The sequence below is a fragment of the Lepidochelys kempii genome, chromosome 7 (genome assembly GCF_965140285.1).
Source record: "Lepidochelys kempii isolate rLepKem1 chromosome 7, rLepKem1.hap1, whole genome shotgun sequence".
Taxonomy (NCBI): Eukaryota; Metazoa; Chordata; order Testudines; family Cheloniidae; genus Lepidochelys; species Lepidochelys kempii.
The window spans coordinates 22,578,426-22,603,818 of record NC_136386.1 but is presented as its reverse complement, the minus strand read 5'-3'; the positions used below and the strand labels follow the sequence as shown (position 1 = coordinate 22,603,818).

Sequence of the window (25,393 nt, the reverse complement as noted above, 5' to 3'; positions counted from 1 at the left end):
CCTCTCCCCCATTTGGATACGAGAAGACACAACCAGCCAGCCATTCCTCTCCGAAACCGAGAGGGAGAACAGAAATAAATCCTTTGGTCCAGATTGTGCACTGGTATATGGGGTGTAAATCCAGTGCAAGCCTGTGTATTTCAGGGGAGTTACTCTCCATTTGAACCCAGTAGAACCGTCTGGCCGTCAGTTCAAAGCTAATGACGGACTCGTGTTTGTGTTTACTCTGTGGGCCCAGGCTGGCTTCAGGTCTTTGTTGCTGTTTGACTGACTTCTTACTTTTGCAATGGCCAGAGCCCTGGGTGCTGGCGTGCGCGCGCGTGTGTGTAAACTAGAATTCTCAGCACCTGGGACAAGCCAAGGGAAATGTGGCTTCTCCCTCCCTGGGGATCTCCGTGGATGCGGGGACAGCTTTAGTTTATAGTTTGGGTTCCTGTGGTAGCTCATGCCCCAGCTGGCCTTAAATGCCCCTGACCTCCCCAGGGCTCTCTACTTCCCTGGTTTTTCTGGCCCCCTGAAGCCCAGCAGGTGCGGATTATGGCAGTTTGGCACCCCCACCACTCCTCCCCCTGCTGGGCTTTTTGCCCTGGGGCCTTGCACCGGGGTCCTTGCAAACACAGATGTTGAACTGCATCAGGGTCTATATGACCCAAACCATAAAGCGCAAAATATTTGAAGTGTACAGAGATCTTGGGCTGCTATTCATGGTAACCCATCACCTTCTCCTCAGTCTCTTCTCAAGACCCGCTTCTTTTGCAATGTCTATAAGAGTCTAGCCAACGAAGTCCTCTGAGCGAGTATCCTGTTAATTTCCCAGGAGTGACCTGCTCATTTGTGTGGTGGGAATGGAGGAAGGGCAGTGGAACTGAAGCTTGGGGTTGGGGGGTGTGTGTGGCTGAGGGATGGGGAGTTTAGTTCAAAAGTGGACACTGATTATTTTGGGTGCATCCATTTTTGGTTGGACGCCCAACCTGAGAGACCTGGGGCCTGATTTCTCAGAGATGCTGAGCACCTGCTGCTCCACCTAAGGCGAGTGAGAGTTATGAGTGCTCATCTCCTCTGAAAATCAGGCCCCATGTGTCTCAAGCTGAGCACTGGTGCCCACCATTGAAAGCAGGGGCTTTGATGTATTGTACCCTCCTCAAGGCACTGTCTGTGTAGCGTGTGGCGCATTCCGGGGGCTGCTGCATTTGGAACAACTCCCCTTTATAGATCTGATCTACAGGGGGGATCCCGCTGGATGTCCTGGCTCGGTCTCTGACACACACAGCCTGCGTTCTGGTGCCGTTACCCCAGCGTGTACTGGGTACAGCGCATGTAAAAACAGACAGCTTGTTCATCCAGGTACGTCTGGGTGTCTTGTTTGAGCAAATGTCATGTGTACCATGGTGGAGAAGCGCTAACTAAGAAATAAAGCCTGATGGCCTTCTGCAGAGCCAACAGCACTGAGTGGATACAGGGCCGCCTTAGCAAGCACAATGTGGCTTAACCGTGTCTAATGCCTTTCGTGCCAAGTCTTCTGACCTGGTAGCGGGAGCGGGGCTAGTTTTGCTCTGGAGGGGAACACTGGTCTGCACCAATCATTACTTTTTGTTTTTGTTTTTTTTAAAGTGAAACCATTCAGGCCAGCGGCTCGGCCATGTCCATGCGTTTCCCGTTGGAGCAGCCTTTACTGTTAGATGCTGCGGTTTGTGATCTATCCCAGCTTCTCCCTTGCTTTCACACCACCGCTGCTTCCAACCCTTTCCACTTCAGGCAGATCTCTCTGACTGGGAGATTAAATGTAGCCCCACTGGCTAACAAAGCCTCACTGTTAAAAACTGATGTTCTTTATTTAGGACGAGCATGAAAAGCGCCTGCCAAAGCTCCTTGTTCCGTACGTGACAAAATGCGTAAGCCAATTTAAATCAACTTAAAATACAAACCCTGCGTCTAGACTGTCAAACTGAACTGGGTTTTCTTTTTCTCCTATTTATTCTTGGATGTAAGGTGCTATCTAAATGCAAAGTATATAATGTAATGCAGGGTTTGTGACGGATGATGGTTTTACAGTTACCAGAGCACTGTAACAAAGGGGGTAACATTTAACCCTTGTCCAAGGCTCCACATGTGCTTGGTGTGTTGTTTTCAGTGTTGACAGAATCCTTTCTGAACTGTGGTGGTGGTTTAATTGAATGCAGTGTGTTTTTTTTTATTGATTAAACACTAGATTAGTTTTGTAATCTCTCTAGTTTCCTGGGGCAGCTGCCATCTAGTAGTTGGGGCATGGCACTGAGATATGGGAGACCTGAGTTCTGCTTTTGACCTGCAGCGTGGCCTGGGGCAAATCAGTTTGCCCCATGTGACTCAGTTTCCCCATCTGTGCAGCCAGGGATGATGATATTGCTTCACTGGTGGAAAATGGTCTGAGAGCTCTGGATGGAGTAAGTGGAAAGGGTGATGGGGTTGTGATGGCACAGGTGACACAGTCAGCTCGCAACAACTGGGCTGCCCTTTCCTGACTCTGTAGACAGTGCTCCTACATTGTCCTGCTACCCAAGTGTGTGTGTGTGTGTGTTAGGAGCCCCTCTGCAGTCCCCCTTGGTGTCTCTGATAGAGTCGCCCAAATGCAGCCAACACCATCAGCCTTGTCTCTCCCCCTCACCCCCATGAAGTTTGACTTTGTACTGCAGTAGCCTGGCTAAGGCTGCTCAATGGCCGACAGCTTGCAGAGCAGCCTGCGGGCTTTCCACCTCCCTCCCCTCTTGTTATCTCATGTATCCCTCAATCTGCTGGCCAACTTGGCACCGAGACCGAAGAGAAGTAGTAATCCAATTTGGGCACTTTAACTGCACTTTGCTAACCATGCCGCTGGCCAGAGCTTGGAAACTTTAATCTGCCTAATGACCCCAGCTTTGGGGACTGACTGATGGCCATTTGTTTTATTTATTTGGTTTTCCTTTTCTTCGGCTGTTGGGGATGGATGTGATGCCTGTGAGAGGGTTGATGTCCAGGGTCCATCAGCCTGTGCATGGCACCTTACAAATTGTGTAACAGCAGGGGAAGACCATAAATTGTACTTGTATTTTTTTTCTTTTTGTTTCTTCCTCCCCATCTTCCTTTTCTATTCTTCTCCCTTCTTTTCTTGTAAAGACAAACCCCTCTAGGCAAGGTAGTTTTGCAGTATACTGTTATTTTCAGGAACGCTTGGCCAAGAAAAATAAAGTATCTCTCTTCCTTTGGTTGCCTACTGTTTAATGTACAAAATACAGAGGTGGTAATTGCATTAAAATGTATATAATTATACTGTAGGGAAAAAAAATCTTGTTAATTGCACGGGTGTTTTGAACTGATAAGTGTTGAGTGATTCATGTTTTCTTTAGAGTTCACCAAAGCAGAGCTGAAGTCCACAATGCACGAGTTTAGGAGAGAGGCTTGTTTTCGTACCATTTACAGAAAGTTGGCTAAACATTTAGAATCTGAGCTGACTTCTGTATCTCTCAGATCTCCTTCACTTGGCCCTTCATTACTGGCCTTGGTCCTGTGAAGTGTTGAATGTTCTGGCCCTGATCCAGCAAAGCCCTTAAGCACCTGCTTAACTTGAAACACTTAAGTAGTCCCATTGACTACAGTGGGGCTGCTTGCGTTTTCAGTTAGGCATGTGCTTAAGTGCCTTGCTGGATTGGGCCAAAATGCCCACATTTCTTGCAGAATTGAGTCCCCAGACAGTTGGAAACCACTGACAAATGCTAGTGGTTGACTCTGGCTAGGAAGGAAATTTCCACACTTGGTATTTGCCATAGTACAACTAATCAGGTGCATTAAGGGTTCTTTGCTGCCCGCCTCTGAAGCATTTGGGTTTTGGCCATTGTCAGAGGCAGGGCACTGGTATTGATGGATCCTTCTGACAGGATGAAGGGAAGGGTTGCCTAATGGTTAAAAAGACACTGTCAATTTGAAAACCATATATCCACCTGACAGTGCCAACCCAGCTATAGTTACAGGTAACACCTAAGGTGACAGTCACAGAAAGAAGTGTTTACTTTGTGCATTTCTTAGCACTGTGTGTATATAGTCCATTTTACTTGCCCTCCCTATAATCAGTCAGTTTCTCCCTTGCTGTAAAGACCTTTTATAAATATTGGCAGGAGAACAGGAAAACCCTTAAAATATTTGTAAAAATAAACAATTTTCAAGCTATGCTGATTTAAGGGTACCTTAATTTTAAAAAAATGTTAATTGATTACAAAAATGTCTAGTTAGTGGGTTGGCTGTGTCCCTTTAAAACACACCATTGGGAGTCAAGAGGACCCGGCTTCTAATCCTGGCTCTGCCTTTGACTCACTGTGTAACTGGGCAACAGAGATTGAGCCAGGGTCTGGATTTGGTCCTGAGTTTGCATGTGAATCCTGTCTCTTTCTAGCAGGATGAATCTGAGCATCCTGAACTCTGGCAAAATTTAGGTTAGAGATTTTGGGATTCATATTCAGGAGTGTTTAGATTCTGGAATTTTCATTCAAGCTTGGCTCTTCTAAGCAAGTCACCTCCCCTCTCCAGTCCTTGCTTTCCCCATCTGTGAAATGGGAATAATGAGATTTAAGTACACCCCAGGGAGGTTGTGAGGCTGAAGTCATAAAAGATAACAAAGTGCTTTGAGATCTTTGGATGGAGAGTACGAGGGAAGTGTTGACTGTTGTTTCTACTTCTATAAGAAGGAGGAAATTATTTCCTAACCTGAGAGAGACTCTTTGAAGAGGAGACGTCTAGAGTTTGTCGTGGGAAGCTTAGAGCTGTGATGCCTTTGAGAAAATGTTTGAAATTCATCCTCTCTCAAATCTATGTTGCTATGTCACACTTCCCTCCACCCCCATCTCCTCCCCAGTCATTTTTATTCCTAGAAGTGTTGGCATGAGCACAGACTCTCTGATTTGTAAGCATTAGTCTGTAGTTTCCTACCTGAGGTCCTGTTCTCTGGTGACAGAATCATTTCCAGCTGTGATGATGCAAATAGGGGTGGTGGTTATTGCCTCAGGTGGGATAATAAGCAGCCAGAGGATCTCTTAAAAAGCCAAGAACCTGTTTTCCACGCCATTGTTCCCAGGAAGAAATGGGGGAGGAGTAATGCAGAAAATGCACAGGAACGCCAGCAGGATTGTTTCCAAAACAGAATGTTTGGAACCCACATCTTCTGTCTCCCAGTGCCCTGTCCGCTAGGTCATGCTCCCTCTTGTCATTTACATCATAGTCTTGCAGTTCTACCTGTGTGCACTGCTGTCTTTGGATGGAATCAGAACTCCTCAGCTGTGTGTCACAGGCTCTGTACTGCTCACAGTCAAGGAGGAATCTCCTTTAGCTCAAATGTAATGGACAGTTGCTTTTGGAGCAGAAGGATCCCAGTTCTGTCCCTGCTCCCACCTGAAGTTTTGATACCATGATGTGCAATGTAGGGCGAATGTTGAAATGTTGGTGATCACAGAATATATTGCGACATGCTGTGTCATGACATGACCCCACAGTAAGGCCACCCTGTAGCACTCCAGGGGGTGATGCCACTTGCTTGAGCTCTTATGATGGATATTTTCATTGGTTTAAAGTGGATTTCTGTACCTAAAAGACACTGGATCCATCCGTGCGCTTTAGTCCCTGCCTGGAAGGTGATGTCTACAGTGCAAGAACAAAGTCAGTCTTCTTGACCCCTTTGCAGTGACAGCTGACGAGTGAATTCACATCACTTACACTGGTGTTCCTTGTGATACATCCATACGTCCCCAGGGGCGATGGAACAATTTGTATGGTGGGGGTGTTGAGAACCATTGACCCAAACTATAAGCCCTGTATATAATGGAAACGATTTCAAGCCAGGGGGTGCTGCTGCACCCCTAGTTCCAGCACCTATGTATGTCCCCAAGGCGCTGCTCAGAGACCATCAATTTATTTCCTGCATGGACAGCCATTAGCCTGTGACACTTGGTCACTGTTGACTTGGGCTGGATTTGAACCCCAGGGAGTTAAAGGCGAAAAGCACTGCATCCTATCCAGCCAGCCCACCCCTGTTCCTGTAGCTACTCTGAAACACTGAATTCCAGGATCCTTTGGTGTCTGCTTTGTATAGTCTTTCTTCAGGAGTGTGGGTATTTTGAGCCAAATTCTGCCTGCCTTGAGTAGCCCCATCAAAGTCAACAAGGGTTGTACAGAGTAGAATTTGACTGTGTGTGTGTGTGTGTGTTGATTTGGATACTTGTTGGCCCTTCCTGCATTAAAATGAAGCCTCTGTGAAAACATAGTTTCCCTTCTCTTTGTTTTGTTGCTTTTGGAACATTTTCAGAGGCTTTTCTCTCTCCCGTCCTCCTGCGGTCTAGCGAGACTCCGTGAGCTCTCAAGTTATCGCCCTACTTCCAGCTTTCCCAGGCCTGCTCCACCTAGGGCAATTAAAAACTGTTGCTACTGTTAGGGGGCTAAAGTACAGGCCTTTGCAGACAGGCCTGAATATCTATATCCGAACAGCTACATTATGGGACTGGAGCTTTGAAATGAAAGTGGTTTTGAGTCCTGACTTAACTTCATTGGCTTCTCCGGAGGCTAGAGCCTTGGCGTCCAGCAGGGACTGAGCTGCAATGAAAGAAGCTACTCGTGAGGAGGGGGGAACCCCAAAGCCTCTTGTGGAAGGAAAGGCAGAGCAGATTGGGCTCAGGTAAACCTCGTCAGGAGACTTGTATTAGCAAGCAGCTTAGAGGAATAGGAGGTAAAGCTGATGACAAGAGTCAGTTCACCTGCCTTTATTGAAAGCTGGGAATTTTCACTGTGGAGGGAGTCTGTCAGGGAATCTGCAAAATCTACCTGGCTTGAGTTTGGGAAGGAGAGAAGTTTTCCCACTGCTGAAAGGGCTGTGAATATTCTGTGGGGTTGCTGAGCTCGCTGGAGGCTTGCTAGGTTACAAGGTGAAGGGTGTGTGTGAGGAGAGAGAACCTCTCAGGGGGATCCGCTGCTGGAGATGTATTGATTTTAGGAGGGGAGGGTTGCTAGTTAGTACCTCTGGCTGTGCTGGCCTGCTAAGGGGCTTGCAGCAGATGGTTAGGAGGCAAGGAATATCTGTGTGTAATTCCCAGCAGTCTGAGAGCAGAGCACATCCACCGAATCATGACTGGACTACTAGGATTCTGCATTTAGTAGCCTCGCTGGTTCCCTGTTCTGGTGGCTTTTCCTTAGGTGATACAACAACATCTGATAAAGTTAGAGGCTTTGTTCCCCTGCTGTACGTGGGGTCAGTTCCAGAGCTGCTTTGACTTGCCTGACGAGGTTCCCCCGATGATATGTCTGGGGGGCAAGGGGAGAAAATCCCCACCACTGACACAGTTGCATGAAATGGAAACTCATCTCTGTGGCTGTAGGTTGGTGTGTTTGCCTTTCCCCCCTCTACGCCTTGGTTCAGCTCCTCTCTCTGGATATTATGGGAAATGTATTTGGCTGTGGTGACGTCTCCCTTTGTTCACATCACAAAATTCAGCCCAGCTAGCAATCTCTGATCAAGAGAAGCCCGGGATTAGAATAGCAGGGGCTGGATCTGTTGTGTGTGCGCAATAGCGGGGACTACAGGTCGGGATGGAGGGGCTCGTAAGGTTCTTTTGCTGCTTTGTGCCAGGAACAAGCCAATGGGACTAGCAGCTTTCTTAAGCACCAATTTCACCTGCCAACCGTTCCAACCAGAGGCTGCCAATGAGCTGAACTGCTAATGAGGACAGCTCAGAATGGCTTGGGAAGTGGGCTCAGCTGCTCTGGGAGGGTTGTTACAACAGGGAATGGAGAGCGCACCTGGGAGCGAGAGGATCTCCAGCAAGCTGGGAAATGGGCGCAGGACAAGTTGGGCTGAGCCTGAAGTTGTTCCCTTGTTGACACAGTCCAGAATCAGATTTGGATCTCAGGCAACTTTTCCCCATGGCCACTCGCTGCAGCATGAGGGAGGTGACAAACTCTGTTTGACTCAGAAAGGAAAATGGTGGTTGTAGATTCTTTCTGTAGAACTTCTCTGTCTGATTTTTAACCAGCAGCCAGGCCAGATCTGAACGAATGGCCTCCAGCCTTGGAATAACATACCTAGGGGCGTGGTGGAGTCTCCCTTGCTTGTAGTCAGATGTTACCGTACTACAAAGAGCACTGTTTGGCTATAAACTTCCTCCTGCTGGCGTGGAAACCCAAACACAGCTGCACAGACACAGAGGCTATTGCATGAGAACCAGGAGAAACTGGCCAGTGTAGCTTCCCTCTCCTGAGATAAGTGAAGTGCAGGAAAAGGAAACAAACTGCATGGGTGGTGAAAAGCTGACAGGGTTCCGGAAAGCCTTTCGCATTTGCTGATTTAAAGCCCTGATAGTAACCCAGGGAGGGAATTAGATGTCTTCATTATGACGGTTTTTAACCTGACAGTGTCCCTTTAAAGTGGACTGAGCCACTTTAGCTGGAGACTGAGCCAGGCGTAATGTGCCAGTGGCCCTCAGTGACTGTGGCAGTGTATCCTTTGGCTGCCTGCGGTTAGCGAGGTAACTGCAATGCAGCTGCTGTGACCGGAATGGGAGAGGCCCAGGAGCCCTGCGCACCTTTCAGTGCGGTGCAGACAAGCTCCTGTGCTGGCCCCCCTCCTGGCGCTGCCGGGGTTAAGGTCAGTGTGGCTGTGCACAGAATGCTGAGGCAGGCTGCCAGAGCAACATCTGAGCGGCCCCTCCCCCACTTTCCTGTTGCTGCCTGAAGAGTATCTGCAGGCACTGGAAGGGGTTAATATCACACTTAGTGTGAAACTTGGTCTTCCTGCCTCCTTGGAGCAGGAACCTGTGAGGAAGCCCTGAGCAGCCTCAGGCTTTGTGCGGCCGTCCCCCCCCCCCGTCACCCCGTCCCCCCCCCCCAGGTATGGGCCTCCCTTCCTCTGTTTCCAGACTTAGGGCTGAGCAGGTTTATCCTGCAAACCCCTCGTGTGCACCCTGGAAAAGCCAGAGAGTTGCTGCTCCCTGAGTGCGAAGAGCCCAGCTTGCCTTACAGGTCCCAGGGGAGTTGAGCTGGCAGACGCAGCTTATGGCCTGTAAGCAGGGCAAGTCCCGTCTGAAATCCCCGACTCGGGGTGGGGGTGGGGTGGGGGAGTGGGTGATGGTTAGAGAGGCCTGTGTAACTTTCCTGCTGCTCAAGTTTTGCACTTAGCACTTTGCATCCAAGACGCTCAAGCCACTTCACTTAAATAGGTCGTATTCCTGTTTCCCTGCTGGGGAAGCTCTGAGTTTAACGACTGCAAAAGTGAATCTGCAATCTAGTCCTGTCACTCAGTCCTCTCCTCTAGCGACTAGGCAGGCTGTCTCCCTACAGCCTTTGTGCAGGTGATTTCCCCGCTGGGCACTGAACCTCTGAGTGTCCTTCATTTGTTACCAATAGTTCTGCTTTCCAGCCGCGCTGGGCCCCTCCTCTGCTGTGCGTGTGGAGGAGCTGGAGAGATGAAGATTTCTTCTGAGAGATGTTGGGGGAACAATCTGTGTCACATGGTGTCTAGTGCTGCCCACGTGCTTGTGAGCGGGCATTTTGCCTCTGCAGAAGTCCTGCCAAGTGCGGTCCGGAGCCCGGGGGGCAGTGGTGGTAGGTGAAGCAGGCCTGCCCTGCAAGCATGGCCCTCTTTAGTGACACAGGCCCCTGGTGTTCAGGCAGCGGGTCAGAGGTGGAGGGGCTGTTGGAGAAGCTGGAACGGGAGTAGGTTCAGACTGGGCTTGCTGCATGCGGGGCTTGTTTGAACATCATGTGGTGTTCCCTGCACCACTGCTGCCAATTCTCACCTGTCCCATTTGCAGAGACCAGCCCACAGTATCCCTAACCCTTTCCTGGGAGAGACTCGTCGTTCTCATCCAGGATGGATCTACAGAGTGCATATAGCTTGGCAAGCATGGCAGGTACCACTTGAGCACACAGGGTATCCCCGGGCTGGACTGCACCATGCCTCGCTGGCACATTGGAATGGTCCCTTGGCTTAAGCAGCATGCGTGTAGATAATAGTCACACCACAGGTCCAGGGGTAGCAGCATAGAAAGGGTTAACCTACAGCTGTGCTCTCTTACACGCACCCTAGGCAAAGCCTTTCTCTTGTAAGTTAATGGACATGTCCAATCCCCTCCACCAGGGCCGTCTGTGCAGGGCTGGCAATGTCTGTAGCTCTGCCATGGGTGTGACGCCAACACGGCATGTGTCCCAAGGAGCCTACAGTCTGGGGGACAGAGATGGCCAGGACCGTTTCAATGGAACATCCCACCCTTCTCAGTGGCTGGAGGGATGGGGGCTGATTAGGGCCTGCTCATCTCTACAAGAGATGTGGATAAGCAGAGAGTACGGGGCCTGGCTGGGCTGCTTCGGCCTGGGGTGTTAATCCTTTCTGCCTTAGGCTGAAGTACAGCTGGAGCTAGCTCAATTCCCCTTGTCCTCTCTCTGTACCCTGAGCTGCTGGCATTCAGCATGCTGGGACGTGAGCACCCCCTGCCTGCCAGGTGGGGTCGGAGTGTCTTTCTGGAGAGGCTGTGGGCAGGCTTAGGGCTGGCGCTGATTCTCTTTGGGAGCAGTCGCGTCCAGCTCTGCCTGGCTGGAGACCTCAGAGCTCATGCATATAAGGCCCAGTGAATAAAAGTTCCCAGCTGACAAGGTGTGTGTGCGCAAGTGTGCAAACAAAGTCCATGCTGCTGCAGCAGCGTATGTTTGCAAAGCATGGCTCCTTGGCCCCTCACCCCCTGGGAGACCTTGGCCTTTCTGTCTCCTTGGCTGACCTTATTGGATCCACTCCCCATTGAGCAGGGGAAGGGCTGCTGGCGAGTTGCTGGCTTTGGTCCTGGTTAGGCTGCTCCTCCTCCTCTGCCCATGCTGTGGGAATGCTGGCCAAGAGGCCTGATGAATAGGGTGGAGAACGCTAAGGGCAAGCAGAGGAGGCTGGATCTGGATGTGGTGCGTGGGGACAAGGGCTCTGCTTGCCATGTGGCTGGTGGGTGAGGGGTGATTCTCCCTGGGAAGCTCCTAAGGCTGTGAAACGTGTGGGGAGAGGAAGATCAGCTCTGGTGGAAACTGCTCCCTTCCAAACGTGGACTCTGCCCATTGGGAAGCACAAGGCCAGCCTTCCTGAACTGTAGCCCACTGATCTGAGGTGGTGTTTATGGCTGGAAAATACAGCGTGGCTTTACATAGCCACATGTTTAAAGAGTTTGCTATAGAGCCACCCAGCGGGGATGTTGGATTCACTGCTGGTTCATATACGGGGGGGGGAAGGGCGCGTTCTGTGCTACGCCCGCTGTTGCTTTCTGATTAAGATCAAGTGAGACTCTCCTCATATCTACTCTGCTCAGTCTGAGGCACTATCTCCTATCCTCCCCCCCCCCCCCCCCCCCCCCGACGCACTAATCTAACAGATCATTTCATTTCTTGCGTCTCTGATTCTGAAGTGGAAAATGCCCTGGATTCAAATCTTGCTGCATGTCCATTTTTGTTCATTTTTAGCCCTGTCTCTTCCAGGCTGGCTTTCCCTGCCAGCCAAGCACTCTGTTGTTAATTACCTGGCTGCTCTAACTTCTCCCAGCTGAGGGGCTGCATTAACTAACCAGGAGCCTGAGGACGGTGCCTGATCTGCATAAAATTGAGCAGATTGCTGGGGCCTCACCTTTGGTGTGCTGGAGCATCTTGTAGAGACTCCAGCTCCCAGCATGCAATGCCCCACATACCTCTGAGCAGCCTCTGGTCAAGATGAAGCACTGTATGCCAGGGCCCATAGAGTATGCAGGCTGCACCCCTTAATGAAACAGGGGGGAGACCACAGGACATATGGTGCATTTGGGCTGTGAGGCAGTGCATTGGTCCCCGGCCCACTCCTAGACCAGTCCAGACCTTTGCAATGCCTCCTTGCCAGCAGGTGGTAAAGGAAAAAGCTGGGTGCTGCTCCCTGTCAATTCTCCCCATTAAGGGGGCTGCTAAGAATGGAAAGAGAGACGCCATTGGAAGTGTGCGGGGGCACAGATCCCCGGGTGTGCTTGCGGAAAGATGGACAGAGCAGCTGGAGCTTTGCATTTTTATAATTCTCACAGAATTGATCAAGATGCTAACGGCGCTGGGAACATTTGAACAAACATTTTGTCGATGGCTAGGTTACTCCTTTCTTGTGTGGACCAAATGCTAATGGCAGGACTGGGCTTGGTCTCTGTGCATCTCTCTGCCCCAGCCCACCGTGCTGGGGACTGAAAAATACTACGCTTCCATCTCGGAAGGGATCAGGGCCAACTCGGAAGTGGCTTTCTGCAGGCAGTGTAAAGGTTTTTAGTTTTCAAAATATATGGTGGCCGGGTGGCTAGGAACTCGTTCGCTCTGGATGAATCGTTGTGCTGCTTTGCATGTGGAATTGCCAAGGAAGGGAAAACACATCTCCGATAAATCCCATGTTTGTTTGGTTTATGCTTGCATACCACTGTGCATTGATAGTGCCCCTTCAAGGTAGCTCAGTGAGTCAGTGGCACAAGGGGCAATAGACTCCAGGATTGCTGCCGACCAGTCTGCATTCTAATCACTAGACAACTCTCCTCCCTACACCAGGTTGTGTGGGGAGAAGCTAGGCTCTGATCTAGGCTGCACCAGGAGAAAGCAGAGGGGTAGGAGTGGTAATTCCTGTGAAGATAGAAGAGATAAGTCAGCATAAATTCAAAGGTAACTGAGATCTGAATGGGTCTGATTCAGAGCTGATTGAGGTCGTTCTCAATAGACTTTGGATCAGACCAGTGTGCGTGCATGATATGAAATTTGTAACGATTCTACTAGCTGGGGAACATTGGGGAAATCTTTGAGAATATGTTTTTAATTAGTGCGGGGGAAGAGGAAAGAGTTAAGCTTAGTTGAGATGCAGATAGTTGCATATACAGTACAAGCTTCTACTGGTAGAACTACAAGGCTTTTCTTTTGTTATTGCTGCAAGGCTTTAAGATTCTTCCCATGATGGCAAACCTAAAAATATACCAAATGTCTTCTACACTCTACTGTCTAGTCCACTGCACGTGTGGGGTTTCCTTCCTATATTTCCCCCTTGTGCCTTTGCTAATCATCAGAGGGGTGGGTGTTTTTGACGAAGATGCTGGTTTCTTCTTGGTCCATTTCCCATCACAGACCACAGCAAATGAATCAGTGTTTAAAGATAAAGACCCATTAAGTCCCATTTCTCCTATTCTTTGGGGAGCTAGTTCAGGATAGTTCCTTATTCATCAATTTCCTGACCAAGCCTTGTTTTCAAAGTGCTGCTCACCCCTGAAATGTGACTCTAAAGCTGTTGTGGGACTCTTTGTTCCTTATCTCGCTGACTCCAGATCAGTTTCTCTCTGTTTGAGTAGAGGGATGGTTTTTCTAAGTGCCAGCTCTGTAAACATGCTTGGGACTCCAGGAGTCAACCTGGGCTTCTGCTGACTTGTGTATCATCACCACAAATGAAGATGCTGCAATGAGAACACAGATAATGACTGATTCTGTTAATGATGCCCAAGCCAAAATAGAATCCAGCTTGCGCAACTGTAGCTGTACCGGTTCCGCAAGGCTAAAAGCAGCAAAGTGAGCTCTAGTGGCACTGAATGCACATGGGATGCAGAGCTGCTGCATCTTGCTGATCGTAACTGCACTTTAAATGTTCCAAGCAGTGGGTGGGGCTTCCATCAACTCTTAGGGGAGGCTGTTCTGTGTTGGGCTGGATCTTGCCCACTTTTCTATCAGTCTGTGCCCTTTTGAGGCACTCTAGTATCCAAGTCATAGCAGAGGGAGTTTTCCTTGGTATTCAACCTAAATTTCTCCTCACCCCTTTAATCCTGATTCCATCCTAGCACTCTTGGTTCTATCCCTTTATGCCACCCTAAATTTTTTTTGTGGCTGCATCTCAGAAGTCACAAACACAGGATTATGAAATATCTGCAGGATGCAGTGGGAGGAGTACAGCAGGCTGGAGGAGTGAATGGCCTGTCTCTGTATCTTTATTAGAAAGCAAGTGGGACACAGGCATTTATGGGGCAAGTCAATGGCGTTTTGATGAAAGGGTCTTTTGAAGTAAGTGTGTGTGTGTGTGTTGGCTGCAGCCAGGCGGGCAGACAGTCCAGCCTAATCTAGTTCATGGAGCAGCTGTGACCAGGGTCTAAAACCATCAGGGCTTCATGGCCACTTTAAAGGTGAAACTGTTAGCAAATTTCCTTTCCAGCATGGAATAAAAGGGGTTTGACTGAGTCTGGCAGTTGTGGCTGCTGTGTCAGCTTTGCTTCTTATGGCAGGTTTCCTGCTGCGTTTGTATGGTGGAGTGTCTCTCTTTGTCAAATAAACACAAACTATTCCCCGGCAGCCCTTCTGTATGTTTTCTACCCTGCCTGGGAACACGTTCCTGTTGCATTGCTGCTGTTTGAGTCATCCTGCAGGGTTGTTCTCTGTCGCAGGAAGTTCTTCCCTGTTTACTTTTCTGTCCAGGCAGAATAATGGAATGTATTTTTAGGCCTATTTGCATTGCTTTCTGAGTTGGCATTAACATGCGGCCTGGGCTTGGGGTGTAGCTTTTTAATGCAGTCCATTTCAGGCCTGGGCTTGGCTCCAAGGCGTCTGCCTGGAGGTTTCCGAAGTCCTGTATCCATGGTGGCCATATTTGCGGAACAGGATTAGCTTCCTGTAGGCAAACAAATTGCTAGGTCTTCAGTGGGAATGGAGTTTCCATTTGGAACCCAGGGGATAGGTTCCTAGAGGTGTAGGGTAGTGGCTGCCTGGGGCAGTTAACGTTAGCCATCATTGCTGTGTTAAGGTGCAGGGCTGGGGTCAGAACTCCTGGGTTCTGCTCCTAACTTTGTCACCGACTTCCTCTGTAGGAGCTTTGGTGAGACACTTTGAGCTCAGCCCTGCAAGGTCTAGGTGATGGAGAGGTTAAAATGCTGGCATCTTTCTGCACTCGCACTCCTACCGGTGGAGCAGCACTGTTGGTAGTAATGATAGGACGCTTTTGGTAGGGGAGTTTAGCACAGGGAAGCAGGCTGTGGCTATTTTGGGAAGAGGGCCTGTTGCGTGGCATATACACCCCGTCCTCCTTTGGGGCATGGTGGGGTTGAGATACCACCTTGGTTACAAATCTTCCTGACAGTCTTTAGGCTGCAAGAGGCATGGCCTAGAGGCTGGAGTCAGTATGGCAGCCCTTGGGGTCAGGGCAGTGCTGCCCAATGGCCAGAGTCAATTACAGTGGCTCTTGCGTTCAGGGCAGTGCAGCCTAGCGGCCAGAGTCAATTACAGCGGCCCTCAGGTACAGGCCAGTGCGGCCTAATGGCCAGTACCCAGGGGGCCGCCACCAGGGTGGCGGCAGCCTGAGTGGGGGGGGAGGGGGGGGTCTGGGCCCACTGGACTCCACCGGGCCTCGACCCAGGGCCCTGACAGTGGCAGAGTGGTCTGCCACTGGATCTGTGGGGAATCCCACTGGAACATGCTAACTCACTTGGGTGGGAGATACCACTCGCTCACACTCCCAGGGTCACTTCCCACCGTGCTTCCAGAAGCCGCAGTTCATGGGGCATCAGGGTCTCTGGGCTCCTCAGCGTAGATGATTCCCTGGGGCTCCATTGGCCATGGGGCTCCGGTCTGACTCTCAGGATCGCCGGCTCCTGCAGGCAAGGGCTGTGATGGCTCTTCAGCTGAAACCTCCACCAAAGATCCTTCTTCTCTGTTGGTCAGCGTAGAATGAACTGGGCTGCTCCATTTTATACTGAGGCAGCAATGGAAGCGTGCCCAGCACGGTCTGAGGGGCAGGACTTCTGCCACCCATAGTGTGGGGTTAACCCTCTCTTGTCCAGTGTGTGATATGCACATCCTGTCACAGGGCCTATGGCAACAATCAAGCCATTGCCTTTCTCAAAATGGGCTTTAGCCGCCAGAGAGAAATCTAGTGTGAAGGAGACCCCTCTCCCTTCTATGATCCCCCAACCTGTCCTAGCACATAGAAACAGTGGTGGAAACAAAATTGGGTTGGCCAGCTGTCTCTGTGCTTGAATATAGAGCCTTCTGCTTCATTCAATCGCTGCTCAGTCTGATCCTCTGTTTAATTTGATCCAAACCTTAGGAACCCAAATCATTTTGTATTTTTTAAAAAATTTGCTCTGTTTCTTTTAGTCACTGTTGATTGCTTTAGGCAGGTATTGGATAATGCAATCACCAGCCATAGGAAGCTGCCCTTTAATAACAGAGCCAAAGTTGTGAATGAGAGAGAAACTACTGGCCGAAGGAGGATCCATGATGATAAAGTGCACCAAAAAGCTCTGTGGATCTGTTTTAAAACAAACAAACCTCTACAGATCTGCCCTGCCTCCTGCTCAGCTCATATATGATCCACCCTGCTCCTCTCTCCTTTGTCCACTCCCTTTTCTGTATGTCCAGATACCCCCTTTGACTGACTCAAGAGGCCTTTCAGGGTCTTCCAATACTGATCTCCACACCAGCATGACTTCTTCCAGCTCTGGTGCCTAATCCCTAAAATATGTGACTAACCAGAAGTACACCAAAGAAAACAACTTAGTGTTCTGCTCCTTCTAAAGAATCTCCTAGAGCAGTGTTTTGTGTAGGAATTATAGGAAATCCTGGTCTTCCCCTTCCCAGTGCATGTTGTGGTCTCTATCCTGATTCCCTCTTCTCCTCATAGTCTGTTGTCATTGTTTGGTCAGTCTAATTTACATTGTAATCTCCTTGTGACAGAGACCTAGGTATTTACATATCTGTCCTTGCACAGCTATGACCACATAAATAATACAATAACTTGGGTAGTGTTCATGTGGATTGCTGCCCCCTCTGGATGGAATCAGAACTGCTCAGTTGTCCACAGAACCTTTATTGCTAACACGTTTGCCCATCTCCTGTACCTCAAGTGGAAGGGTCCTGGATTTTTGGGAGGAAGATCTTCCTTTTCTCCCTGGTGTTGCCAAGTGGGAAGCTCTGGGCAGCAATAATGTGAAGTATGGCAACCCGTGTGACTTTCTGGGTGGCCACGGATTTGTTACAGTGGTATTATTACTAACAGAACGTGTGTTTATTCAGACTTTGTAATTGAATTGTGAGCTCTCCTGTGTGCTCTGTGAACTGCGCCTTGCTGCTCGCAGGGATGAGGTCAGCCACTTAGTTCAGTCACAGTGATAGAGGAACAGTCTTGATTGAAATAAGAGGAAGGCAGGTACTGCGTGGGACTTGCTCCTCTTTGTAAAGCTCCGTTAGAGTAGTGGGGTCTTGTGTGTCTGCCAGCTAGGGTATGGGGAATTAAGGGACCGTTTTCTTAGGGGAAAAGAAGGGTGAAGACTCAGACTCTCGTTCCTCTGCGTGAGGCAGGAATAACTTGCTGAAAACACCTGGTGGTGTCTTCAGAACCAGGCCGAGCAGCCGTCTGGTTTGGGAGGGTGATCTGGGCTAGCGCTGTGTGTGTGGTGGGGGGAATTGGCATTATGGAAGGAATATGTATCATGCTTCCCCCTTACTGAAGAGCCTACTGATAGGCCTTGCCACCTGGAGGGAGCCACTGGTAGAGGAAGGATGGCCTTATGGATAAGGCACTGGACTGGGAGTTAGGAGACCAGGTTTCTATTCCTCCCATGGCCACTGATTCACTTCCCCTCTCTGGGCCTCAGTTTCTCCATCAGGAAATTGATGATCAGTGCTTAATTTGTAATGAAAGCCATGCCAGGGCTCAAGCAATTTTTTTACTTTCATAACTGACATGGCAAGTCCAGAGATGCTGGGGCTATGAACTGCCAGGCCTAGAGGTGCTGGGGCTGAGCCCTGGCACCAATTAAGGACTGGTGATGATGATATTCCCTGACCTCTCCGTAGGGGGGAGGGGGAGACATTAATTATTATTTGTAAAGGGCTCATATACTTTGAGATAAAACAATGCATGACATACATAGGGGTTTGTCTACATTGGCACTTTGTCGGCAAAACTTTTGTTGTTCAGGGGTGCTCCCCCCGCTCCGAATGACACAAGTTTTACTGACTAAAAGTACCAGTGTGAACAGTGCTTTGTCCGCAGGAGAGCTCTCTCCTGAGCGCCTTTTACCGGCATGGCTGTAGCTGCATCACTGTGTCACTAAAAGCCTCCTAGTGTAGCAATAGCCTAGTTCTCACCTTGCTACATGACCCCACCCTCAGTGTATGGGTGTGGAGGTGTCAGTGGAGAGGCACTGCCCCAGAATTGTCTGGGCTGTCTGTTGCTGAGAGGGGTGCCTGTTTCTAGGGGGTCGGAAGCCTTCCTTTGAAGGCACCCATTCCGGGAGGAAACTGCAGCACTTCACCCTGCCCCTGGTCTCCTGGCTTTGGGAACTAATAGTCAGGCTTGTCCATGTGGCCTGAAGGCCACAGTTCAGGCCCCAGCAGGGTCAATGTAGCCTTTTACCCTTAAATGGTGTCCTGTGCAGGTCAATGTGCAGATCTTTCAGACAAGTCCTTAAAAATCAGCATGCTGTCTCTGCCTCGGGGGTACTCAAGGTTGCCTGGCATTTCTTGGTAAGGCCGGCTGTACGCTTAAAACTTAGGCTGACCCAGCTACGGCGCTCTGGGAGTAAAAAACCCTCCTGAGTGCTGTAGCTGTAGACAGTGGAGATGCAGCTAGGTAGATGGACGAATGCTTCTGCTGACCTAGTTACTGTGGCCTGGGGAGGTGGAGTTCCTCCCGTGACAGAAAAGCCCCTTCCACCGCTGTAGTCTGTCTCTACGCTATGGGGTTGCAATGCTGCTATAGCAAATGTAGTGCAGATGTGGCCTGCAAGTTGGTGTTTTAGCTGTGGGAGCTTGGGCCAGAGTTTCTCTATCCTTGTTGCCTGGCTACTGTGCTCCACCCCAGAAGTGGGTACATTTCAGAGGTGGGGGAAGTGATTTGTGAATCTACCATTTTTCTAAGTGCTTTGGGTTCCTTTATGGTGATCAGATTGTTATAATTAGTACTATTGTCAGGGCTGGTGGCTCTTGGAATCCGTTAACTCAGCACCCAAGAAGCTTTGCAGTTAAACACGTGCATTGATCCCTCCCTGCTGCTTCTACGAAGCCATGTTAGTCTGCACAAACACCCCTCTAGGCTAGTACCTTACAGAGCCCTGGGGATGGAGGGAGCATGGGCTAGGACCTCAAATGCTGCCTGGGAAACAAACAGCAAGGGCAACTTGAACCTGGCACTCACTCAGCTGGAGAGAGCTCCGTGGGCTGCTTAGAATTGCACTTACCAGCCGGAGCAGGAGCCAAGGCCTTGCTTGAATTACCCGGTATGCCAGAAAGGAGCTGGCAGGGCTGCTGCTGTGACCGCGCTGCTAAGGGCGATCTGTCAAGGGTCCTAGTGTGGTTCCATCGATGCTGTGTTACCCTACGTGATCCTGGTGGTGCTTTTGCTCTGGGGTGAGGGGGAAGGTGGGGGGAGTGTGATTCCATTCTGCTGGCGAGAAGAGAGGCTGAACAGGCCTCTGCAGAGACGGAACATGTGGGCAGTTCCTGCTCTGAAACCTCCCCACCCCCTCACCTGGAGCTCTGCCAGCCCTGCTCTCTGCCTTGCAAATGCTGAATTGTTGTCAAGGGATGCTGATGTAGGTCTCGGGGTGGGGCTAATGCTGGCACCAGGGAAGTCAAGGTCGTGGTGACCCCCTCGCTGTGCAGAACTTCCCTCAAAACTGGTGGGAAATCAAGGGCACCAGTGCTCCATTGGCTGGTGCTTTCAGGCACCTGGTCCTGACCATACAGTGGAGGGGGCTGTTGTGGAAGTGTATGGCCCAGCAGCCGGCCTGAAGAAAGGGAGGGAGCTGGCTCTGGAGCTCCACATCAGAGCCTGTCAGGGAGCAGAGCATGGAGGATTGGCTTGGCTGGGGACCTGGAGCTGAAGTCCCGGTATGTTTGGTTTCTCCTCAGTGACACTGGCCGTGTGCCCTGTCCAAAGGGGCAGTGCAATGCAACCCCTCTCTGAGTGCACAGAGAGGTGGGTTGGAGGAGGTCCGAGGGCTGGGTGGAGGGCAAGGAGAGAGGCTGTTGATATCATTAGGCTGGTTGGAGTGGGCTTCTCCTGCGGGTGGTAGTTGGAGCGGGAAGGGGCACTGTCGCATGTTAGCTGTGCAGGTTGAATCAGGGACTCTCTAGTCCTTTTGTACAGTGACCCCGTCCCCGGGGGCCCCAGAATCCTTTGCTCTGGTTCCCTTGGCACTTCAAAGGAGGCATCATGGGAATCTGCCAAGTGGTGTGAGATCCAGGCTGGTGTCTGAAGGAGATCTGCTAGCAAGTGGCTGAGAAAACCTGACTCCCCAGAAGATGGGAGCCAGGGAGTGGGAAGTGGCAGGATCATGCCCCTGGATGACTGGTGGGAGCTGGGAGGGAAGGTGTGCCCCCAACTGAGAGTGAAATGACTCCAGGGGCAAGGGGAGTCTTTGCTGCTGCTGGTTTTTTGCCTCTGTCCTGGTAATTGCTGGGTTCACCATGCCAGGTTGGACTGCTGTCCCATTAGATTCTGTCTCTGCACCTCCTCTGTTGGCTGCGACCTGACGGTCCAGAGCAAGGTGAATCCCTGTTCTTGCTGGATGTGTGGTCAGTGGTGTTGTGGTGGAACATAGCACAGTCTGACAATCCTCCTTCCTGGGGCAATGTTTCCTGCCTATACCACTCCCTGTCCCCATGGGCTGATGGCAGGGTTATCTCTGTGCAGAGTGAGCCAGAGATCTCAGATGGGGGATGTCTCTTCTTGTCCTGTTGTAGCCTTTCAAACTTATTATCTGGGGGGGGGGGGGGGGGGTTTGGAGGAAGAGAAGATTTAACACCAGGCTGGGCAGCTGGACGTCCCTGGGATATTGGATGTTTGGGGCAAACAAATCCCAGGGGCTGATCGTACTTTGCACCTACAGCTCCTTTCATTGAAGGATCTACTTTGAGTGTTAATCCTCCCTGTGCAGTCGGTCGGTATTCTGTTACCCCAGGTCTACAGATGACTGAGAAACTGGAACGCAGAGAGGGGAAGTGCCTCCCAAAGCCCATGTAGCAAGTCAGTGGTGAAGGCCCCCAGAGCCCTTACTCCCAGTCCCCCTGCTCTAACTCCAGCCAGGGTCTTCTCCTCAGTACATTTGGTACCATTTATTTCTCCCTTCATTTGTGAAAGTCTTTCTCTCTCTCTGTCTTTATAAAAGTAACATTTCTTTAATGACCAGCCATTCAGCACATTAAAGTCCAATTTGGTAACTGGTGAAATGCAAGGAAAGCTTTGTAGGCTGCCTTTTGCTGCATGCACAGGCAGTGGGAGAAGGGCCCAGAGGTGCTTGCATTGTGGCATTTTCCAGCCTCTCTGTTCAGGAGGGGACTGCTTTTGCAGCATGGTGGGTGTGAAATGCACAGCTCCCCCAGCGTGGGGCTGGGTGCGAGGCCACGGGTGGGTTGTTTTTCTGTATGGGAAAGGGACTGCTGGATTGCCATCTTGGGCAATGGAAATCCTCTGTCAGGTCTCCCTTGGGAATTGCCCCTGCCAGCAAGCCTTCCTCTTGCCCTCTGGGTGTAGGCCCATGGCCCATTTAGTCCTTGGCTTTTCTGCTGAGATTACTAGGAAGGGGGCCGTTTTGGTGTTGGTTAGGAGGGTGGGTTTTGTGAAGTACACCCTGTCTCCTAGGGCTCAGACTCACCAGCTTGTTTCACGGGGGACTTCTTCATGGTAGCAGCTTTGTCAGCATTGACTAGTCTGGATTCGAACTGGGGGCTTCGAGGGGACTCTACTGGCTGGTGCCTGTCCCCCAGCTGTCCTGTCCCCCACCCGTGCAGCTAGTTTAGATGAGAAGCGTGCAGCTGGCTGTTCAGAGGAACCATGTGTGGTTTCCCCAGGGCTCCTGAGCGGTGAACAAACTGCCACAAGGACTAGATTTTAAAACCCACAGTGAACTGGGGCGGAGCTGCCAGGGGCCGAGGTGTGTGTAGCTTCGTAACACGGTGGGAGGTGCTAGGCCCCAATGAGTGCTTCTGTGCACTGTGACTGGCTGTGCATGCAGCTGGCATGAAGGGCACGTGTTGGCGATGCCCCATGGAGGCACTTGTGTGTGTTAGCCATTCAAGAGTGAACTGTGAGCGTGCTGCCTGCCATGTGTGTCTTGAGATGCTGCATGTTCACTCTGGCAGCTGAAATGATGGGAGCATTTACACTCTGTCCCCTCTGCTGTGGGCTTGCCTGTGGCTTCAGGTCCTGTTAGAGAGCCAGGCTGATTCTCTGGGCTAGTGATGCTGAGGCCGAGTACTCATCCGCTCTGGGAAGTGAGTGCTTGACAGCATCCCAGAGCAACCTTCCCATGCCTGCTAGGGAGTGTCAGAGCATTGACAGGCTCCGTAGGGAGCTGTGTTCTGCCCCAGCGTGGTGGGAGAGATGGTGGTTGTGATGTGGGCCAGCGAGTGTCAGGGTGGGGAAGCAAAGCGGCCATGAATGCCCAGAGGCTCGCTGAGGTGGTTTTAGGCAGCGTTGTGCTAATCAGCTCTTGACATGTCTCCCTTCAGATGGGAAGCTATGGTCGCTGTGCCCCTTCCCTGTGCTGATGTGGAATGTGGGCGAATGTGGCTTTCTGTGATGCTGCCCTCCCCCCCCCCCCCAATTGCGTGTGGTTGTTGGATCAGGGGAGTAACGTTCTGGAGGAGATGGACGGAAGGGGCACTGCATCTCCTGTACACGGCACTTGAAGGGCTAGAGGGCTGTGAGAACCAAAGCCCCAGAAGTGGAGAGTGGCTGGCAGCGGAGAAGGGAGTGGGCAATGAGCCCCAAAGGCTTAATGTTATAACGTGAGCTGCAGGAGGGCTTGCCTAACCCTGTTCTTGTCTTTCCCTCTAGGGCTGACCAGGCTGCCAGTGTCCATGATGCCCTGAATGTGGAGCCTAGCAGAAGCAGAGGAGACCTTGGCCCTGTAATACCCCCTCCCTTTGCCACATCCCTCTATTTTGAGTTGGCTTCTATTTATTTTGTGGCTGGCTTTGTGCACGGCCCTGGTTGGATGTGACACTGCTGCAATGTGGCTCCTTCGGCTCAAGCACCACTTGTCCGTTAACATCTGGACCCTGCTGCTTTTGGGGAGTGCCTGGCTACCACTGGCAGAGGGCACCCCCAAGTCTCCCTTCAGGACTTTCTCTGTCCCAGACTGGAGCTTGACACACCTGGTGGTCCACAACAAAACTGGGGAGGTCTATGTGGGCGCTGTCAACCGGATCTACAAGCTCTCCAACAACCTGACGCTGTTGCGTGCCCATGTGACGGGGCCGGTGGATGATAACGAGAAGTGCTATCCACCCCCCAGCGTCCAGTCCTGCCCCCACGGGCTGGTCACCACCAACAATGTCAACAAGCTGCTGCTGGTGGACTACTCAGGGAACCGGCTGATTGCCTGTGGCAGCGCCTCCCAGGGCATCTGCCAGTTCCTACGCTTGGACGACCTCTTCAAGCTGGGGGAGCCCCACCACCGCAAGGAGCATTACCTCTCTAGCGTCAACGAGTCAGGCACCATGTCGGGTGTCATCATTGAGGTGCTTAACGGACAAAACAAGCTCTTCATCGGGACGCCGATTGACGGGAAGTCCGAGTACTTCCCCACCCTCTCCAGTCGCAAGCTGATGACTAACGAGGAGAACGCAGAGATGTTTGGCTTTGTCTACCAGGACGAGTTTGTCTCCTCCCAGCTCAAGATCCCCTCAGACACGCTCTCCAAGTTCCCAACGTTTGACATTTACTACATCTATAGCTTCAGCAGTGAGCAGTTCGTGTACTACCTGACCTTGCAGTTGGACACCCAGCTCACCTCACCTGACTCCACAGGGGAGCAGTTCTTCACCTCCAAAATCGTCCGCCTCTGTGTGGATGACCCCAAGTTCTACTCCTACGTGGAGTTCCCCATCGGCTGCGTGCGGGACGGCGTCGAGTACCGTCTGATACAGGATGCGTACCTCAGCAAGCCCGGCAAGGTGCTTGCCAAGCAGTTGGGCATCTCGGAGCAGGAAGACATCCTCTTCACTATTTTCTCCCAGGGCCAGAAGAACAGGGTCAAGCCACCCAAGGAGTCTGTCCTCTGCCTCTTCACTCTGAAAAAGATCAAAGACAAAATCAAGGAGCGCATCCAGTCTTGCTACCGAGGGGAGGGAAAGCTGTCACTACCCTGGCTATTGAACAAGGAATTGGGTTGCATCAACTCGGTAAGTGCCTGCTTAGCTTTAGCTGAGGTGGGCTGCTTTCCAGCCCTGTGGATCCACTCCCCTCACAGTCACCTGGCTGGGCTGCTGCCTGCTCAGATGGGCTGCTTGTCTGTTGTGAGAACTATTGCCCGCGGGGCGGGGGTGGGAGCGCAGGCTGACGCAGGGTATCTAGTGGTATATCATGCTGAGTATGGAGCATGAGATCATGGATCTGGTGCGGGGTGGTCACTGGGTTTTGGTTTAAATGGGTATTCACCAGTGATGGCTGGCCTGAAAAAAATGGCCCCATACCGATTTAGAATCCCAAAACATTTGTGGATCCAACCCTGTGAAGTAAATGCTGCTCCCAATGGTGATACAGTGGGCTTCAGCTCTGTCCCAATTCTACCTAGTGTAAGGCTGGGCAGAGGGCTGGGAGGGCAAAAGCAGCACCAGAAAGTGCCCAAAGCACCTAGAAGCTCTTTGATGTTAGTGGTTTGGTACACACCAGATCCTTAGGTAGGAGGATGCATGGGGACCTCTTTCTTTTCCTTGTTTCATGCTGGCTCTGGCAGTCCAGGCCTCCTGCTGGGATGATTGCATCACTGTGAGCTCTGGTACAACATTCAGGGCCTGGGGCCTCTGCTAGCAATGCTGAACCATCCCCAATTTTGTGGAGTGTGTAACACACACCCCAGGGCACAAGCAGCGGGATGGTGGGAGGTGGAACCCTGCAGTGCAATTCCTGGCTGCGTACAGTACATGGAATAGCTAACTCCACTGCAGCATGTGATGAGGGCTGGGAAGGCAGGGATGGAGCTGGGTAGGTACAAACAATAACTATTCCGCTCTTTGCCTTTTACAGTATAGCCAGAGTTGATGCCCCCCCGCCCCGCCCCGGAGCTAATCTCCCTGCAGATCAGACTAATAACATGCTTCAGAGAGCTAACCCTGGTGACGGTGGATTAAAGGGAGCGCAGCCTGCCCTCTCCAGGCGCAGGTGGCTCCTTTCCCACTGGTTGATGCCAGCGCTCGGAGTGGAAATGGCTGTGGCTCAGCATGACAGCCCCTTGCAAATGGCATCCGTGGCTTTTGGGATGGTCAGAGAGAACCTCCAAAGCAGCTGTGTGCGACTGAGAACGCAGGGGTGCATCGGGGTGTTGAAGGCAGAGTAAGAGGGTGGCTGGCAGCCTCATGGACCGCACGGCTTCATTCACTGTTCAGTGCAGAGGCTCTTTGCTGCCTGCTC

The 25,393-nt window shown here is 51.2% G+C and overlaps 1 protein-coding gene across 3 annotated transcripts in view; it reads left to right on the top strand.

The window, feature by feature from the left end:
• Positions 1-25,393, top strand: part of PLXNA1 (plexin A1) — a 267,177-nt gene that overhangs the window by 4,422 nt on the left and 237,362 nt on the right. For all 3 annotated transcript variants that reach the window (XM_073351345.1, XM_073351346.1, XM_073351347.2), the window contains one exon: positions 22,817-24,165. In XM_073351345.1, coding sequence (XP_073207446.1) covers positions 22,993-24,165 — 1,173 coding nt within the window. In that variant the 5' untranslated portion in view covers positions 22,817-22,992. The remainder of the gene's footprint in view (positions 1-22,816; positions 24,166-25,393) is intronic.